Source organism: Ceratotherium simum, chromosome 3 (assembly GCF_057802395.1).
Source record: "Ceratotherium simum simum isolate JZ-2026a chromosome 3, ASM5780239v1, whole genome shotgun sequence".
Classification (NCBI taxonomy): Eukaryota; Metazoa; Chordata; class Mammalia; order Perissodactyla; family Rhinocerotidae; genus Ceratotherium; species Ceratotherium simum.
This window is the reverse complement of record NC_141902.1, coordinates 95,860,608-95,881,602: the sequence shown is the minus strand read 5'-3', so window position 1 is coordinate 95,881,602 and position 20,995 is coordinate 95,860,608. Positions and strand designations below refer to the sequence as shown.

Sequence of the window (20,995 nt, the reverse complement as noted above, 5' to 3'; positions counted from 1 at the left end):
GAGAGGAGCACTCCCAACACTGAGCTTCAACAAGGTCCCAAGGGTGCTCAGCACACTGCAGAAGGGGCGACCAGGGTCAGGGAGAGGTCAGAGATGGCCCGCACGCTGACCGGGCCTGGCCAAGAGAATAAAACCCAGACCAGCTGAACAGTCTTTGCTGGAGGCTTCAGTGACAGAAACAGTTTCCACTGAATCCAGTCCCTTACTTACCATAGCAAATAATACACTACCATCCTTTCAAGGGGTCATCCCTCTGAGAGCCTGATTTTAAACTATTGTGGAAGTAAGAAATTTAGAAATAATGTTAAAAGTTGAGGTTTCTCTTAATAGAAGTCAGATTTATTTTGCAGAATCCTCTGCAGGTGTAGGGCTGTAGAAACTCGAGACATTTGTGGCTTGGCAACTGCAAAGTTCCGTTCTGCTTTTCTCCTCGTGGAGGCCAGAGACTGCCGGCCCATTCTGTAATGGTGGGTGCATTTTGCCAGAAAACTCACATACTTGTGGGTGGAGTCAGGTGGGAGGCTGGAGGGATTTTTCAAAAGTCTGTGTAGGACAAACACCACAGGGACTTCCAAGGGGTGAAAAATAATACCTTGGGGTTTAGCAAATTTCCACTGTTTGTAGAGCTCTGGAAACATGGCAAGTAACTGCCCATCACAGGGCAGGGAGAGCCTGAAGGCTGCATGAGCGTGTTCTGGGATGCTTTCATTCCACGCACCTTCACTGTGGTACCCAGAACAGCAGCGAGGGCTCCTCCCATTACCCTGCACTCTCTGGGTCACGGCCTGGGCAAGATTCATCTTAAGTGGCTGCAACCACAGGCACCCTGTTAGAACTTGGAAATCAGGGAAATACAGTTCTCCAGAGAGTTAAATGAATGCACAGTAAGTCACAGGCATATGCAAAGTCACCTTAAAATAGTAGATCTTAATTTTGAGGAGTTCACAAGGCTCTCTGAGGAACTGATCAAAGCTATTCACACAGCCCCCCTGGTTTCCATAAAATGTGCACATGTGCAGCATATAACACTGATCACAGTTTGGGGATGCATGGGCTCAGGTTAAGACTTAAGAATCCATGGCTGAAGGAGGCAGAACAGCTCCAGATTAAGGCAAGGTCAGACTGAAAATGTTATTAAAGAAAGAATGATTCTGTCAGAAAGGAGGTTTATCTGCTGTTGTAAACAAAGCAGAAAGGGCCACTGAAGCAGAGACTGGTGATGCTCACCCAAGGACAGTGCAGGACAGAGGGAGTCTAGGCCAGCGGACCTAGACCTTCCCGCTCCCTGACCTGGCTTTGCCTAGTGCAGGCTTTGTCTAGCTGGAGGATACAACAAACAATTTCAACAAATCCCCTCATCTGACTCTACACTCACCAAGCAACCACCTGACTAGAAGTTGGCCTCTCGTGCAGATCTGCCCACAGGGACACAGTGTTCTGGTCCTGCTAATATGAATATGCCCGTGTACAGGGCAGGTCCTGTACATAGTCCTTGTGGTCCCCACTGGAAATGAATAAACTGGCATTCTGTTTTACACAGCGGTCTCAAGAGCTGGTGTGAGCTCACCCTTGGGAGAGAGATCCACTGTCAGCGTGCTGGAAAATCAGATTCTTAAGCTTGTCAGATTGAGGTCTAAGATGCCAAAATGCCAGCTGGCATCTCCCAGAAACACTGGGCTGGCCTCATGCCCTCCCACTGGAAATGACCACCTTACCTTTTACAGGACATTGGATTGTCACGTTGGCTCGCAGGGCTGCCTCCACGATGCCTCCAACCACAATGGACAGATGGTTGTGCTCGGGTCTGGTAATATTTCTTTCAATAGACAAGATGACAGGCGCCTCTTAATTCAAAGGGAGCAGGAAACTATGTTAGTTCAGGCTTTTGCCCTTGGTAAACGATGCTGCATTTGGTAAACTTGGCTGAGCTCTTTGAGAGCAGGGGCAGAGTCCGGGCTCTCTCTGTACCCCTCGTGGTGCTCCACGGGGACTTGCACATACACAGCCTGCAGGTGCTCAAGGGATGGATGGACAGACAGATGGATGTAACCAAAGAGACATCTACAAAGATGCATTGCAACAACCACATACAGACTATGAGGATATATCGGTTTTATAACCAAAATTGAGGATAAAGTCCTCTTTGATAATTTGAAAAGAAGGAATTCGGAAGTTCATAGGAAGCAAAAAAGGCATGGCAGGGCAGGAACAACATCTCTGCAGTGCAGTCTTGGATGAGTTAAAGCAGGACCAAAACACACCAGGGCTTGGGACCACCTGACTCTTTTTCTGGAAGGAATACTTGAAATAAACCTGCATAAAATTTGCATGGAAAAAACAATAATAAAAACAAGGTCACAAAGAATCAGGAACCCATTCAAAGACTTTTATTTTCCTGGATTTTGTGACCCAGGTACTTTTTTTTTTTTGGTGGTGAGGAAGATTAGCCATGAGGTAACATCTGTTGCCAATTCTCCTCTTTTTTGCCGAGGAAGATTTGGCACTGGGCTAACATCTGTGCCCACCTTCCTCTACTTTATATGGGACGCCACCACAGCATGGCTTGATAAGTGGTGCTTAGGTCCACACCTAGGATCCGAACCTGGGAACCCTGGGCCGCCAAAGCAAAGCGCGGGAACTTAACCACTATGCCACAGGGCCAGCCCCAGAGAACCATGTCCTTTTAACAGATTCATTCATTAACTCACTCAGGAAATACACTCTGAGCTGACCAATGGGAACACAGAGCTGGAAAACAGCCATTCTTCCCCTCAAGTAATTCATAGACTGGTGGGAGACACCATTACCATACAGGGGGATGGGTGTTGAGATAGAGAAAGGTACTGGTTGCCCAGGGGTCTCTCAATAGCATGTGGGGGTCAGAGAAGGCAACATCCTAGACAGCATGTTGACAGAGCATTCCTCTACTGTAGAACTACTGCCATGGTTGGTTTCCCTGCTCCACCACTAGCATGTGAGCTCCTAGAGGGAGAGGCCACATTTTCTTAACCTATTTTACCACCTAAGCATAGAACATGAAAGAATAACAACATTTTAGCTAGCTCCTTGGTAACCATGAATTCTGGGGAAGAGAATTTAGGAACAATAAAGCTTGGGTGACCAAGTGTTGCATTCTCTCCTGGAAGGCCTGGGGCAGTGGAAAGCTATCCTGAGATGTGAAAAGATAGGAATCCTTGGGCTGGGAGAGGACTATAGTTGTCACAGCATGTCCTCTGGCCCCTGAGGACCTTGCACCAGCTCCCCCAGGAATATGGATTGTTCTGGGAGGGACTTAAGGGGAGACTTGTGAGCTGCAAGGGGGACTTCTATTCCCCCCAGGAATTCCAGAGCCTCGGAACTGATGTTTTCTGGAAAGGAGCTGATGCTCACAGTAGAGAACCATCCAGGAAGATCAATGTACAAAAGATCAAGGCCTGAAGGCCCTGTGTTGGGAATGAAGCCAGGGTAGGGACTTAGAGAATCAAGCCATACCGATTCAAAGAGCTTTTAAAATCAACTGGTCCAAACTCCTCAATTTATAGATGCGAGGTACCTGCTACAAAGCTCAATGCTTAGTTGTCTAAAAGCTGGATTCTAATTCCTGATATTGTCCCTCTCCTCATCTTAGTCCATTTGAGCCACAGATCCCAGAAACCACAGAGCAGGGAGCTGGAGGACAGCTCCCTTGTTTTATTTTTTAATCCCAGAACATGAGCTTGCACAAGGAAGCACTGCTCACAACTTGACCACCTAAAAATGTTCTTTCATAATAAAAGCACATTTTAATACTAAAATGACATTGTCTACCTCCTGGGAAGATATACTGTACACTAATTTGTAGTCACAACTTCCTGAAAGTGTTTCTAAGGATCAGTAGGTATGCCATTGGGAGATATGCAGCAACCTTTAAGGGATAATCTCTTTTGTTGGCTGGTGGCACTTTAAAAATGAAAAGTTGATAGTATTATCAACACTGCCAATTAAACCCTGCCTCATTAATTCCTAATTCTTAGAAAGCGAGCTAGATCTAGAGCAGCCATTTTCAAAGTGTGGTCCTCGGGCCAGCAGCATTGGCATAACCCGGGAACATGTTAAAAATGCAGATTCTCAGATTCCATCCCAAATCTTCTGAGTCAGAACCTCTGAGAATGGGGTCTAGAAATCTGTGTTTTAACAAACTCCCCAGGTGATTCTGCTGCACGCTAAAGTTTGAGAACTGCTGCTCTAGAGTTTAATGTTAAAAACAAAAACAAAACAAAAACCAGGCATTCCAGGTTTCAACAACGGGCATTACCTGCATACAGCACAGGAGAACTTTCCACATCTGAACCAAGATGATTAGCCACAGAGCATTCATATACACCTTCCTCTTTCTTTGTAGGTTTCTGTATCTGTATTTTCCCCATTCCATCCAAAATTATTCTGTAGAACAGTTAGAAAGAGGATGCATTCATGTAACACATTTCACTGCTCTAGGACCACAGTAAGTCAGTGAGTCACAGAGAAAGAAGATGGCAAAATTATAGACTTTGGGCTGGCAAGGATCCCAGAAGATGATTTTGTTAAGCATCCTGCCTATAAGCAGAAAACTGAATAGACTGGAGGGTGGAAAAGTCTTTCTTCTTGGTTTAAACTCATAGAAATGGCAGAGATGGATGGTGTTTGGAGATTCAGTCTTCCTATTTCACTTTGCCTGAGAATAGACTTTTCTAGATGGACTTCATCCACCACATTTAAAAAAAGACAAACTAGCAAACCTTAGTTTGCTGGATGTTAAACCCTCATTTTCTGCCCAAATCCTTCCTAACGAACTGCAGGTGTGATTTTTCAGTTTGGGTTTTCACACTGGCAGTGAGTGGACCTTCCGTTAACGCTGCCTGGCGACGGTTATTGTCTCAGCGTCCTGGTGAAGATGTAGGTTGAGGAAACAAAGCTAAGGCTGCATTGTATGTGTAGGATTTTGACCGTGCTATTAAGAATCTGGATTAAACTGTATAGTTCCTTATGGTTTCCCAATTATTGATATTCATAAATACTTGCATGTAAATACCACTTCGAGAATCAGAGTTGGTCAGGGGTGTCCTAACAGATGAACTAATTAGGGAGTGGGAAAGAGTACTTGTTCTGCTTTTATTTTAATTTTTCTTAATGATTTGAAGCTGCTTCTAGATCATCTGGGTCAGAGGTCCCTATATTATTTTTTTCTCTGCCTGCCTCCCACTTTATAGATCTCAGCCTCTGTAAAGAGGACTGTTCTGACTGCTAAATACTATGTTTCTTCATGAATTGAGCCAGGCCACTTCTTCATTTCCTGTCACTTCACGTTGCTCACCCTATGCTGCAGCCATAATGAACTTCTAACAGTTTCCAGAACATTCCAGGATCTTTCATCACCCTGAGCTTTTGCATATGTTGTTCACTTTATTTCGAATGCCCTTCTCCCCTTCTGGCAAACTCCAAGTTACTCACTGAGTTCTGGATCAAATGTAATTTCCCCTGTAAAGCTTTCCCCAATACTCCTAGAGTTATCTTCTGCCCCCTCTGGGCTCCTTCTGCTCTGTTTCCTATATTTATTTGATGAAATATCTATTTCTTTCCACTAGATTGTGGTCTTTTCAAGAGCAGAGACCAAATCTTATTCACAGCTGTGCATTCTCAGTGCTTAGCACAGTGACTTTTATAGAGCGAAGTTCTCAAAAACCTTTGATGACTAAACGCATGAATGATCAGAATAGAATAGAATAATGGCACAGAGTAAACGTACTAGGAGGATGCAAGCCCTCCACAACACACATGTGAAATACGCAAACATAGGTGGAAATCAAAACAGTTGAACTGCCCAGAACAAAAACAGGAGTATGGCAGACCTAGCTATTAGTAGGGCTAGAATTTCACTGTCAAATCCCTATGAAGGAATGGTTGATTCAGAACAAAAGTATAACTATAACTACACTTGAAAAATAAGTATGCTAAAATGTTTTCTTAAACTATTTCATATACATGTTTGCATGATTTAGCAATCCTGTAGGCCTCTACTGAACAGCACGGTGAGAAATCATGGAGATTAGAAATGGCTGAGTGGGGGCCGGCCCCGTGGCTTAGTGGTTAAGTGCGTGCACTCTGCTACTGGCGACCCGGGTTCGGATCCCGGGCGTGCACCGATGCACCGCTTCTCCGGCCATGCTGAGGCCGCATCCCACATACAGCAACTAGAAGTATGTGCAGCTATGACATACAACTATCTACTGGGGCTTTGGGGGAAAAATAAATAAATAAAAAGTTAAAAAAAAAAAAAAAAGAAATGGCTGAGTACACATGAACCTTACTGCCAGGTGGAGCCGTCCGGGTATCCAGCCTGGCTCAGTCCCTGAGCTGGAGAACCAGCAGGGAGAGTTCCTGAAGGGATCTGACCTTGGCCTCTGCTGCACAATCTTTTTATTTATTTATTCATTTATTTGTGAGGAAGATTAGCCCTGAGCTAACATCCGATGCCAATCCTCCTCTTTTTGCTGAGGAAGACTGGCCCTGGGCTAACATCCATGCCCATCTTCCTCTACTTTATATGGGATGCCGCCACAGCATGGCTTGACAAGCGGTGCGCTGGTGCGCACCCGGTATTCGAACCTGCGAACCCCAGGCCGCCGAAGTGGAGCGCTCACACTTAACCGCTACGCCACCAGGCCGGCCCTCTGCACGATCTTATTCTTAACTTGAAGCCATAACAAAGCTGATCTTCCAGCGGCATCATCCCCAGTGAATCACCCACAGCTTTCCCTTTTGAGCTGAGATTTCTCACTCAGCTGGCATCCAAAGCTACTCCATGCCCACACGGCATCCTCTCATTGGACAGAGGCTCTCAGAAACACAATTCCATTTCTGAATTGCTTCCATTGAAAACTTTGTGAGATTCAGAAACATATATGTAAAGGTGAGAACCTTTGTTACCTAAAGGAAATTAAACATAAGTTGAACAAATTAATTATGTAGGGTTGAGGAAAAAATGGAAATAAAAATAGTTCTTATTCTTTTATTCTCTTAAAAAATTAAAAACAAAAGCTTTTAATAGCCATAAGGAATTTCTTCAATATCAAGTGGTTGATCCTTAAAGTATGGAGAAACACTTTTGGGTAGGATGTACCATGTCAAAACCGCTTCTTTATATGACCTCCAGACGTCTTAGCCTCAGAAACTCATGTTAATTTCATTTGCTCAAGTCAAATTATTTAAACTCAGTTCAATTCAACAAACATGTACTTAAACTGACCATGCTCTACTACATCCCCGTAGTACATATATGGCCATAGGTCAAGTGATCACTTCAACTTTCTCAGCCTTTGTTTCCTTACAATTTATAAAGTCAAGTCCTTGAGCTGTCCTCAAAGGGTGGTTCATGGACCCCAAGGGTCTGTGAGATCAAAACTATTTTCATAATAATACTAAGGCGTTATTTGCCTTTTTCACTGTGTTAACATTTGCACTGATAGTGAAAGCAGTGGTGGGTGAAACTGCTGGCACCTTCACAGGAACCGCGGCAGTGGCACCAAAGTCACATATTCTTGACTACCACACGTTTGCAGTAACAACAAAAATGCCAGTTTCCCTTAAGAATGTCCTTAATGAAGCAGTAAAACTTATTAATTTCACTAAATCTCGACCCTTGAGTACATATGTTTTTAATATTCTGTATGACAAAGCGGGAAGTCCACACATGGCATTTCTGCTGCGTGCCAAAGGACATCGGCACGACTGAATTGCTAGCTGAACTAGTTGCTTTCTTCATTTTTACTTGAAAGAATTGACTGATAGACAAACTATGATTATTCTGACTTGGGTATTTGGAAGATGTTTTTTTAAACGAACAAAGATGAGCTGGCCAAGTCAAAGGAAACAACGGACGGTATTCATTGCCAATGATAAAATTCGAGCTGTCAAGTGAAAATTAGAATTTTGGAAACTTAGTATCCTCCCTTGTGAGCTTGACAGGTTCCTAAAGCTCAAAGACTTTCTGATGAGATGGGTAGCGATATTAAACAATATGTATATTTTTTACATTGTATAATGAAATGTGTCACCATTTGGAAGATCTGTATAATTCAGTGAACCAATGTTTTCCAAATGACCAATATACGACCTTTTAAAATCTTGTGTAGGTAAAAAATCCATTCAAAATGTAAGATAAACCAAGAGATTTCATTGTAACAGAATATCATTGTAACAGAATATCAAAATTTCATTAATACGGTTTTAGATTCCACATTCCAGCTAACCTTTAAGAAACTACCTCTTGTCCAGTTTTAGTGTAATATTAAAGAAGAATAGCCACAATTATCTGAAAAGGCAATTAAAATTTTCTTCTTTTTCCAACTAACCTATTTGTATAAGGCCAAATTTTCTCTATCAACTTCAATTAAAAGAACATATCATGACAGATGGAATGTAGAAGCATTTAGGAGAATCTAGCTATATTTTATTAAGCCAGACATTAAAGAGATTTGAAAAGATGTAAAACAATGCCATTGTTATCAGTAAATTTTTTTAAATATTGCTTTTCAAAAGTTATATTATTTATGTGAACGTGTAATGAGCTTATTATTATTTCTAAATGGATTAATAAACAGATATTTTAAATGTTTCTCGGTTTTAACTTCTAATATGATAAACATCAATAGCTATAACTCACATTAACAAAAGTTCTTTGACCTTCTCAATCATTTCTTAAGTTTAAAGGGGTCTTAAGACCAGAAGATTTGAGAACTGCTAAGCTAGTTGATCTGGAAAGTTTATTCGACTTCTAAAACTTCATTACACTCTTGTGTTCAGAGTTCCAGGGCAAAAAACAAAAAAAATTAGATTTGTTCTACGTTTTCATTCTAAAACATAGCCTACTAATTTATTATTAAAAATTGACTTTTACCTAGATTTTTTCTGACATTTCACATATTACGCTCAATGCACAAAAGACATGATACAAATACAACTCGCATTTTTAAAGTACCTTATGGTCTGCAAAACAATTTAACATCTGCTGTTTTGTTTGTGTCTCTTAACAATCCCCGGAGGCAGGTAAGGTGCATCTCAAGCTCTTAAATGCAAATTTTAAAAAAGCAAAATGTCTACAGTCCTCTGTGTACAGATAGCAAGATCTGGAGACAGTAGAGAGTGCAAAAGCAAATTAATACTTCTGTTATCCTCTGTTATTTTATGTAAAATGAATGAAATGTGATATTTTTGCGCTGACACAGATCCCAATAAAATAATAAATGACTTAATATTGTGTTTTGAACACCTTAAAAAACTTTGATCCTTATTATCCTATTTTTGGATTTTATGACATAAAAAATTGCACGATATAGAAAATTATTTCAGGTCCCCAGTCTCTCTACCAAGGCTATTATTTCTGTGATATTCAAACATCACTGGCAGTGTTCAGGAGATAGGATCCCTGGTTCTGACTGTCCATGAATTAGTCATGGGATTTTGTTTCTCAACGACCTCAGTGGAAAATTATTAACCCCTGACCTACCAAACTCACAGGGCTGATGTGAACTCAACTGAGAGACCGAATCTCTTAGACAAGGGAGGACACTGTAAATTCCGATTCGCAGTTCCTACATAATGTAGGATTACTGCAAGTATGTTTACTTTCTTAATGGCCTTATATTGCTTTTATTCTTAACTGTGAAGTGTTCTGAAAAGAGAGAGTCTATATACGCTTAAACTCAGTCTTACTTTATCCAGAGTCGTGTCACACCTACACAATAGTGAGTGGGATAGGATGGTTTAATTTTTAAAATTCCAATGCATATGTGAAAAACACGTCCTAACATTTTTGAGTTTCTTTCCTAAAGAATCCTGTTGGAAACACATTCTCAGGAGAAGGAATTTGAAAATATTTTCAAGAAAACTGGAATAACCATTAAGAAGGTATCACAAAGTGAACACTGTATTCTGATTTGACTTACTTTCCTGAGGGTTGTAACAATGCTCCATTCTTGGTCCATGTGTATGTGGCCTCACTGGGGGTAACAAGCTCACACAGTATATTGACGACCTCTGTCCTTTTCGTAATATATACTGTATTTCCAATCCTTGAATTTACTGTTTTATTAAATGAAATTGGGGTGGGTTGGCTTTGCCTCACGAGAATGGGTCCCTTTGGCTTGAATGTCAGCTTGCCCGAGTTTTTCGACTTTGAGCTTTGCAGCACGCTTCCTGTTTCCCCCCTTAGCTGAGCTGCAGGAGGCACCTCTTCCTGGATGCCCCTCCACTGCGTGTGTGCCAGCTGTGCCTTAGCTAACTCGGCCACCAGCTGATAGATCACCTGGGACGCAAGGTCGTCACTGACCTCTCCGGTTTCCATGAGTTGACTCATGTTTCTGATCAGTTCATCAAACTGGGCAGTATCCATGCTGTATGCTCCCTGTTTAACAGCTGCTTCGAACTGCTTATTCTTAAACTCCCAGAAGTTGGTGTTTCCTGCAGAATTGCTGCAGGGGCCCAGCAGAGCTCTCAAGAAAGGCTGGTTATTAACTTGCCTGTCATCCAGATAAAGCTCATTTTTGTTACTCCACATTTGCCTCATTTTATGCCATGTGGCTCCCAAACTATTGGCTTCGTTGTGGTCCATCCCAGGGTGTTCCCTCAGGTGCTCTCTGAGGGCTGGGGGTGCAAGGAGACGGTTGTCAGTGCCAATGAGCTTGAGAACAACTGTTTCTTGTGCAGGGCCTGCGATGCACCGGTACATGCCAATGTCCGGGGTTGCAAGACTGTGGATTTTCAGGGAGCCTGACTTGGTGATGCCAAGTCGCTTGGAGTTCTGCAGACAACGGCCATCCTTCTCCCACTGGATCAGAGATTTCTGGAATCGTCGCACTGGGCATTTAATAATCACGGATGTGTTGGGCAGCAAATAGGCTCTGCTACCGACGGTCAGGTTAATGCGCTTCTCTTCCCGCGTCTGGATGTAGACTCTCTGGACACCAAGAATCTGAGGACCCTGCTCACCGAGCTTCGTCTTCACCTCTGGTTTCATCTCTGCAGGAAAAAAATAAATAAAAGAAAGAAACAAATATCTCAATAATAAAAAAACTTTTGACAGTAATCTTCCAAGGCTGATATAAGTCAACAAATGTATCCTTTTTCCTCTTTTAAAACATTTGAGAATTAAAACATGAATAACAGTATACATCCATAGATTGGGGTAAATTTCACAACTGTCTAGTAATTTAGCAGCAAAGAATGCAGGTTTGCATGAATTGCATGAAAGCGTGTAAATTATTTTACAAAGCCCTGGTTTGGGGAGGCATGAGGTTAAAAGGTCAATGTTTCTATGTTGGGCCTCTACCCTCTGGCAGGGAGGCCCTTGGGGAGCTAGTATGGCTTGGCCATGGATACACCAAACCTGAGGGAGGAAGTGAGAGTGGAGATGTGAGTGAGTGCATTTGAAGGATCTGAAAAGGAGGATGAGGTTGGCCAACTGCAGCAGACAACCCAAGCCAGTCGGTTTAACTAGTATGGGGGCCTGAAGAAGCAAGTGACCAAAGAAGAAAAGGTAGAACAGGCACTTTGAAGCCAGACAATCTGAGTCTGAATCTTAGCTCTGCCACTTGGACAAGTCATTTCATCTCTCTGAGCCTATAAAATGTGCGTAATGTTAGAATCTTCATCAGAGGAGTGTGAAAGTCAGGCTGGAGCGTTTATATCAAGTGCACAGCATGGGAGCAGGCACATAATAAGCTCCCATACATGATGGCTGTCAGCTGACAAAGGCAGGTCCAGCCAGCAAGGAACACGGCAATATGAGAGGGAATCAGAGTCGGGGCTGGCTCTAACTTATTCCTGGGCATCAGCTCCAGTTACTGGGCTAGGGCCAAAGAGGATACTCCTCAGATCCCGTCCCTAAGAGGAGTAGTTCTCTCCCTTGTTCACCTGTGAGAAGGCCTCAATGTGTTCTGTGGTGATTCTGAAGTGAGGGGGATGTGATGTGGGTGGAAGTCTGGTTCCTCTTTGAAGAAGGACTTAGGTCCAGGGGCAGATCATGGGGTGTGGGTGGACGGCCTGGAAGCCCCAAGGAGTGGTAGAAGAGAGACAACTCCCATTAAAGGGACTGCGGAATTCAGGTCATGAGGTTGGTGGCCTTGTCACCTTGGAGGACCCCAGTTGCGGACCCTCCTGGCTGTAGCACTGGCAGGGAGAGGCTGGAAGAAGAACAACATTGAGACTCCACTTAGATGGCCTTCCCAGGCCCTAGGCACTAGCTCGAGTGTGTTCACTGGTACTCTGGTTTGCCAGAATAACTCCTGGAGACCTCTTGAGTGGTTCATGATCCCTTTAGGTTCTGGCTGCCTGCTGGGTGTGGTGACGCCAGTAGGTTCAGGAAAACAGTAAGGGTGGACCCATAATTACTGTGGTAGAGAATGTTCTTGGTGGAGGACATATAATGAGTTTGCATGTAAATTCCATAGAGATGCAATTAGCAGGCCAGGCCTATTATCCAGGGTTCTGTGCATGGATGCTCCCTGAGCTCATCTCTATCCCTGTTGGATAGAGGACGCCAAGCTCACCCCAGCCGGTTAAGGCATATAGATTTTCTTTTGGTTGGCAGAATAGAGTTTTGAACTTATTGTTGTTCAACAGTAATCAAAAGCAGAAAACAAATGTATGGGGGATTCCCTGGCAAATTTATAGTTCATCCACCCTAACTGGCAAAGATGGTATTCAGAACACTAACTGCACACAGCAGGGGCATGGTCACCCAGAACAGATGCTGGCTTTAGCACCGGAGCAGGATCCTGCTGCTCCAAATATGCCCCCACAGTTGTTAGATTATGGGGAGGTCGGACGGCTCCTGGATGAGGGCCCAAGCAGCTGGGAGACAGTAATGGAGGTCAGGCAGAGGCTATTTACTAACCATTTGGGAAGTATTTCCATATTTTAACAAGCAGTATGGACATACCAGTGTGTAGAGGTTCAATATCAACTCTAAGTACAGGTATTCTAAAGCAGTGGCTCTCAAACTTTGCTGCTCATCAGAAGTTCCTGTTATTATTATTATTTGTTAATCTCAGTGCCCTGCGTCCCCTCCCCAGAAATTCTGATTTATGGGATGCAGCCTGGGCATCAGAATTTTTAACAGCTTCCTAGGTGACTGAAATGTGAGAACCACTGCCCCAGTGAGTACCACTGGATTAAACCAGAGCAGCAGAGAAAGGCATTTCTGACCCAGTATCTTTTACTCAGAGACAGTATGATGGGGTGCTGCTGGGCAAGAGGGAAGGGAGAGTAAGAAACAGCATCTGTGTTTTCTGTGCAAATCCCGCCAAAGTCTTTACAACACGCAGTGTCCTCTGTAAGAAGATTGCAGGAGGGTTTCTTTCTGGTCTTAGCAGCAGGAATCGTTCTACTTTACTCTGAGTAATTAGTTCATTTCTTATCTAATGATCACTGAACTGTGTAATGGACCAGGTTGCCCTTTTTAAGATAGCTGTTACGTTGGCAAGTTTAGAGCCAAATCTGCGCCAACACATAGCAGGAGTGTAAAATTCAAGACATGATCATGTATTAGCCTTGTTTGTTTTCCTTTTTCAATACCTGCCTCCAATTTTACTTAACTGGTTGCATTTTATGAATACTTATAAGTGGCTTACTGTTGTCACAAGGCAGGGTGTGATTGTATCTATATACAAAAGCATACATAAATATAATATCTCCATATATGTATATATCTATCTATACAGATCTCCTATGATTACTATTTAAAAGGATTCAGTTCGACACCCTGTCTGGTCATTGGTCCCTTGGTGGGGGATAATGGAAAAGATAGATGTGCACATGGATGGCTTTGAAACTCATTCTTCCAAATCAGAATACAAATTGGGTCAAAGTCAGACGTGAATTCATGCAACTGAGGAATGTGTGGAGACAGACTGCTTTAGGGTAGCCCTGGCTGCTAAGGCTGAGATTGTAGCTTGGATGTTCCTGCTCTCGCTGGGCTGGTGCAGAAGCCCACGAGGGGAATGAAGCACACTTGTCTAGCTGAATGGTTCAGGCTGGGTATGATCTGAGGCTGGTATAAGCCCACACAGCATCCTGATGCCCTGGGACCAACCATGGATATGGGTTCTAATTATCTTCAGGCCCACTGGTAGCCAGATGTCCCTCAGCTGAGCCTGGGGCTTAAAGTAGATGGGAACCTGACTCCTTCCAAGGCAGGCTGGGAAGCATGCAGGTGGGAGGCAAGGTTCAGCCTTGGTGAAGAAGCTGCCCAAGTGGCTGGGTGAGCCCCATGAGAAGCCCAGCTGCTCCCTCTGGCTGCACACCTATTTGCTGAAGGTGGGCCCTGTGGCCCCAGCTGGCTCCATTCCCAACCCTGCTTTAGCAATTGCTCACGCTGGGTACAGAGCAGTTCAGTTAGCAGGTGTGCCTGGGGAATGGTCTGGGAGTCAGGCTCTGCTAGGCGGCCAGGTTGCATAGCTTCAGCCAGCTTCTCTCTTGGGACTCCTGTAAGTTCCTTCAGAGCAGTGCCTGGGGCATGGCGTCATCGGACACAGTTCTTGGGCAAGAAACTGGTCTGGTTTTGGGTGACTGCCTCTTCTTGCATCTAGATATGCCCCCAAACTGCAACACTGGCCAAATCTGATTAGGCGGGGGGTCATCGACTCTGCAGAGAGTGGCCAGGTACTTATGGCATCCTCCTTGAGGCTGTGGGGCTGTGCAAGGGGCCAACCCATCCCTCTACCTCTCACACTGTGCTGGATGTGAGAAATGCCACATCTTTTGGCTTTTCTAGAAAATAAAAAGATATTTCTTCTGGATGTTCTCCTTCTGGGCCTCCGTGCCAGTCTGCCATACCCAATAAAGGCCAGCTCTAGGTGCCCAAGGCTGTTTACAGCAATTGTCTTGGCTCCTTGCTTGCTAGTGTCCTGCCTTAACTCCAGTCATATCCCTGCCATGATTCGAAGTCTTGATGCCACACCAGTTTTCTGCCCCAAGGCAACTGGGCTGGATATTTACTCTTGGTCTCACCAGCATTTGACTCTTGCCACTCCCAAATGGGCTTTGGCTGGGGACACAGCCTATAAGCCTTCCTATTACCCTGCTAGAACCCTGGCCTCCTCAGGATCCAGCCCTGAATGTGGCTGCTTGGCCAGCGCTGGTTCCCATTCCTTCCACTAGCAGTGAAGATCTGCCAAGCTCACTTGGAACTCTATCAAGAACCTGGGCAGTTTTTCTGGATTCTCTTCTGGCTTCTCCAAGGATAGGAACACAGGCAGCTGAGAGGAGGCCGTAAGGGATGCTGTGGGCGGGACTTGCTAAATGAGCTGTGAAGGCCCCTGAGGCCCCAAGAAAGACTGCCACACCAGCCTGAAAGAATGGCTTCCACTTGCTTCTAATGCACTTTTCAACCAAATGCAGTCTGGCTTCAGCTCATAGCACTGCACTAGAAGCTCTCTGGGAAAGGTCACCAATGGTCCCTTAGTGACAAATACAATGTCCTCCCTTCAGTATTCTTACTTCACCAATCTAGGACATTTGGCACCCTTAATCTCTCACATGAATAAGTCTCTCCCAAGTTCTTCTAACCCTTCTCTTGGTCCTTTCCAACCAAGTTCATGGCCAGTACCCTGCTGGCTGTTGCTACCCCTTCAGGGTCAGTGCTTGGCCACCTTCTCTCTTTCTCTTCTTGCTCTAAAGTTTTCCTTGAACGATCTTGTAGTTTTAACTAACAACTCTAGGTTGATGTCTCCCAAGGTTATCTGTCTAGCCTAGACCTCTCTCTGGAGCTCCAGACCTCATTGTCCACTGCTTACTAGAAATCTCTTCCTGGTACCTCAAATTTAAATATTATAATTTAAACACAGTATCTCTGCCCCTCCGCATCCCATCCAAACTATCCGCCTCTTCCTATATTCCCTAAGTTGATGGCATCACGTTCCACCAGTTTCCTCAAGCCAGAAACCAGAGAGTCATCCTCCCTGTCCAGTGGTCTGCTGGCCCTGTCTCTCACTGACTCACAGGTCAGTGAGATCGTTAGCATCTATTCTCAACTCTGCATTCAGTGGTGTCACATTGGTAGCCACAAATTGACCGTGATGGGAATATTTACACCACAGAAAGCAGCAAAGACAACAAATGACAGCTACTATCCCTCCTCACCACCCCCCTCGCCCCAGAGCTGGTTGTTAAACTTTACAAGCACACCACTGTCCCGTCCTTCAGCTCCCAACTCGAGTCGGGCACTGCGCTTAGACATCTGCATCATTCATCTTCACTGCTTCTACCCTGACGCTCTCTCACTTGGATATCGCCATATTCCCATAACCAGACTCCCTGTCTGCACTCTCATATCTATTCACTGTATCTATATAGCTGTCAGAGGAAACAAACCCAAATAAACTCTGACCCTGTCATTTCCTTCTTGGATAAAATCTAAACTCCTTAGCATGGAGTTCATGATTCGCTACAGCTGACTTCTCAAGCATTCTCTTTTGTCACAACCCATCTTGAAACTATGTTCTAATCCAAGGAATTGCTTTCAGTTGCTCCAAACATACCACTCATTTGACACTCCCGACCTTTATCCATGCTGCTCTCTTTTCCCAGAATCTCCTGTATCCTCCTCCATGTGGGCCTGATGAACCACCACATCTTTCAGAACTCTGCGTAAAGATTCCTCCTTTGTGAAACTTTTCCTCAGCTCTCCCAGCAGCATTGACCACTGCCTTCTGCATCCTAGGATGGCACTCATGGCCCTTGACTGTTCTCATTGTTTATATATATATTTCTGCCCAACTGGACCATGCGCTCTTAGAGACCAGAGAACCTATCTTTTTCCTTTTGTATCATAACATCTAGAACACAGCAGCACTTGGTGAATGATTGCTGAAAGAACTAATAGAGAAACGGCTGTCGTCTGACACTGAACACGTCGCATGCCCAGGCAGAAAGATCATCTCTGGCCTCAGAGCATGGCGTAGTGAGGGTACATAGTAAACTCTTACTGTGTATTGAATGAATAAATGAATCAATTACTGAATGAGTAAAAGAAAAAGTAACACGTATGCCCTTGAATGCTGCAGAGGCAACACAAGCCCAAGAGGGGTGCTGGCGAGGTGGGCCTGTGCTTGGGTTACCCAGGGCTGCTGCTGTGTCAGGCAGGGATGGGTGGGACTGGAAGTCGAGGAGGCTACAGGAAGAGTGGAAGCAAGGGCGGCCATATTCTATTATAAAGTACAAGGTGTGAGTAGGAGGCTGAGAGAGCTAATGAGGCAGATCCCAGGCTGGTACAAGGAGGGAGACCAAGAGTTGGAGAGAAGCAAGTGGGATGGAGATCACCCTGTGAAGGGGACAAGGCACGCTTTTCTTGACATTCCAATCACATAGCGCTGCCTCTCCTCCCTCAACCAGCTTGATCTCAGTGGTTGGCAAAAAACAAAAATTCTTCACCAAAACTTGAGAACCCTAAAAAACAAGAGCCATAATTTTAAAAATCTAAAATCAAACATGACATTTCTGTTATCCTTTCTTTTCTTCAGATGCCTGATTGGGAACCAAGACAGGTAGACTTCTAATAGCAATTTGAGGATGATCCTAGTCTGACATATTTAAAAAGTATGTCTATGGGTATAATTCATTATGATAAGCACTTTGGGGGGCCTATATGGAGAAAAAGTCCAGAGCTACTGTGTACCTACCTCACACAAGCTCATACCCTAAGGGCCAGAGGACACAACACAAGTTACTCTTTTGCATTTTATCCTGTCTTAAAGCTATAACAGGAATTAGAGGGAGGTGGTGATGACATTAAAAATAAGGGGCTGGCCCAGTGGCGTAGTGGTTGAGTTCAAGCGCTCTGCTTCAGCGGCCCCGGGGTTTGTGGTTTGGATCCCAGGTGTGGACCTACGCACCGCTCATCAAGCCATGCTGTGGCAGGTGGCCCACATATAAAGTAGAGGAAGATGGGCACGGATGTTAGCCCAAGGACAATCTTCCTCAGCAAAAAGAGGAGGATTGGCAACAGATGTTAGCTCAGGACTAATCTTCCTCACAAAAAAACCCAAAAAACCAACTAACGTTTTCGAGCTGTTAGTATGTGCCTGGCACTGTTTCTAAGCACGTTATACGTATGAACTCTCAGAAGAATTCTCTGAGTTAGCTACAATGACTATTTCCGTATTATAGATGAGAAAACTGAGACTTGCGGGGATTAAATAACTTGCCCAATGTCACATGATAAGGAACGGGAAGAACTGGGATATGAACTCAAGTGAGTTAGTTTAGCTACAATATCATATTACCTTTCAGAGATTAAGTGCAACTGAGAAAGATTATTGGGGAAGGTAGGGTTTGTGCTGGTCCTTCAAGAAGGGGAAGAATGTCAGTTGCTAGCTATGGCGGAAGAAAGCATTTAGGCAGGCAGTAAAAGCCCGAGGTGGGAGAATGCAGGAATATTTGGGGAGAAGCTGGCGGCGGGTGTACTTGGACTGTATGGTGCACCACTGGCCTCTAGTGGGAGCTTGAGACACCTCTCCCAGCTGCACCCGACCCCACTGACCTCACTGCCCCCCTGGACACCAAAATGAAGATAAGGAAACTTCTTCCAAAGAGGATGAGTTTTACCTAAACCCAAAGCACCGATTAGGACACATTTCTAGAAGGGGAGCCTTGACAGAGAATAAAGGTCACAGCACAATCAGCCTTGGTTTGTCTTGTCTTTGGATTCCCTTCCATAACGGAGAAGTTAGGTCTATAAAGAAGACCACACATTTCCAGTTCAGGGAGCAGAGGGGGAGATTTGAAGTGAAGGATAGAGGAAAGTCAGAAGGACATTGCACCATAGAACTCTGATATTCCTAGTGGAATAAAAGCTCATCGACAGAGAAATGGGATCTCTGGGTCAGTGCAGTAGTTAGGAAATAGCTACTATGGTCAATTTCTAGTGAATTCTTAGAAACTAGGGAAAAAACACACTATTGCCCAGCTAAGTTCAGATAGCATCAACATGAAGTATGTCTAATCAGCATGGTGATATTATTTCCTTTAGCAAATCCAAGAAGCTCTTCCAGGGAACCAAAAAACAAACAAAAATCACCTGAAAAGTCATACCACGGTTGAAGAAGAGCAGTGTGATCAAGACGGTGGGTTAAGAAAGGGCATAAGATCTGGCTATAGCATTGGTTAAGTGGGTGACTAGGGAATGCCAGCTCAGAGGACTGGTTTGTAGTGCAAGAGCAGAGAGCTTGGGGACAGTGGGATGGAAGAACCAGAGGTCACCGTGAGGCATTCACTAAATGGGCAGGAGCAAGACGGGGGGGGGGGGGAGAGCAGGAAGCCACTTCTGAGCGCCAAGTACTGAGGAAGTCTAAGGCCTCACCACACCAGGGGGCATGGGGGTCAGTGAAATTGACCATGTCGGGAAACTGGGATATCAGGGCGTCAGAAAGGTCATCAACATATATGTTGGTTGTCCCGGATGTTGGCAAATGTTGGAGAGGAAGAATGGACCTGGTGGTGGCATGTCCTGGAGAAAGGCAGAAAGTGTCCTGTAGGTCTGCACGATGCCTTTGAAGGTATGAGGAGGGCAGCATAGTGCTAAGTGTGTGACAACAGTGGGAAAAAGGTGTAGAGACAGCAGGGGTAGGGAGGATGGATGAATGCCAAGCTCATCACTTGGCTCTGTGATTTGGTGGTGGGGAGAAGAGGATGCCATATGAGAGTGCAGAGGGAGAAGCCAAATTTCAGCAAGCAAGGGCCATGGATCACAGGTGACGGCATGAGGCCAGGCTACAGCTGAAGTGGGGGCCCAGCCTGGGGGGATTTGGCTGTGCTGGGAGCATGCATTCCTGTCTCTTGTCTGCTTCCATGACCTACATGTTTGGCAAGCTATGGAACGGAGTGGAGTAAAGAAGAAATATTACTTTTTTCTTGTTTTTTTTCCTTTGTTCCTAAAATTTATAATTTTACTCTGCTCTTCACTGTATGCCATAATAATTTATAATTTCATCTTGTACCACATTGCATGCCCTAATAACCATGATGTATTCCCACATGTTATTATTTTAGACAAAGCTGCCATTACTTTAATTTCATTCTCCTCTAAGGCAGTTTACGATCCAGCCACATTGCTATGCAACCATGCACAATTAATAAAAATCAGATAGGTAAGCAGCTTGAAGCATGACGCTGCACCATATGCCACAGGCATTCTTGGACCCTGGACACTATAAAACTGGAAATCTCAAATTTTTAGAATCTCAAGATTTTAAAAATTTGTTCTCAAAGAATTCCTAGGGGAAAAAAGTTAACGTTGCCCATGAATCAGCACAGAGAGGTGGCTAAGAGCGTGGGCTCAGGAATCAGACAGACTCGTGGTCAAATAGGCCAAGGGGTCCAACTGGCAACCACGGGGACATGGGCAAGTCTCATGTTTTCTCCAAGTCTTGGATTCCTCGTTTCTAAATGGGGATAATAGCTGTCTCACAATGCCATTGGGGACTAAGTGAGATCATGCATGCAAGAGACTCCATATAGTAAGTGCTCAATAAATGCTAATACTTTATTTTAAAGAAAACTTATTGCTGTTTTTCTTTTGTTTTGTGAGTTTCTCTGGGAAAGTTGCTGGTAAACAGATTACGAACTTAGATATATATATATATATTTTTTTTCCTAAGAAGCATTAAAATAATAGTTACTTGCTGATATTTTTTCTTGCTATAAGCTCAGTACCTCAGGTAATTATTGTTATTTTTCAGGTGAATAATTAAAGACGGTGAAAAACAAAGCAGGAAACAGATCCAGAAGCTGTGCTTTTCCAGTGAGCTTATTCCCCACCTCCCCATCCCACCTCTCACCACCACTCTGCTGCCTTATTTTCAACTGCTGTAGGGACAGCCCCCAGCTCATCTGTTGTCACCCTCCTACATGAAACACACATATGCACGTGTAAACACATGTTTTCTCACATACACTGAAAATACGGATGAATGCGACATGCGTA

The 20,995-nt window shown here is 44.3% G+C and overlaps 1 protein-coding gene across 1 annotated transcript in view; it reads right to left on the bottom strand.

Annotated features, from left to right (window-relative positions):
- ADAMTSL3 (ADAMTS like 3) overlaps window positions 1-20,995 on the bottom strand; it is a 366,781-nt gene that overhangs the window by 66,554 nt on the left and 279,232 nt on the right. Inside the window, exons 21-23 of the mRNA XM_087429032.1 lie at window positions 9,963-11,034; window positions 4,295-4,422; window positions 1,716-1,844 (exon numbers count right to left, since the gene is read on the bottom strand). Of these exons, the coding sequence (XP_087285158.1) occupies window positions 1,716-1,844; window positions 4,295-4,422; window positions 9,963-11,034 (1,329 nt within the window). The remainder of the gene's footprint in view (window positions 1-1,715; window positions 1,845-4,294; window positions 4,423-9,962; window positions 11,035-20,995) is intronic.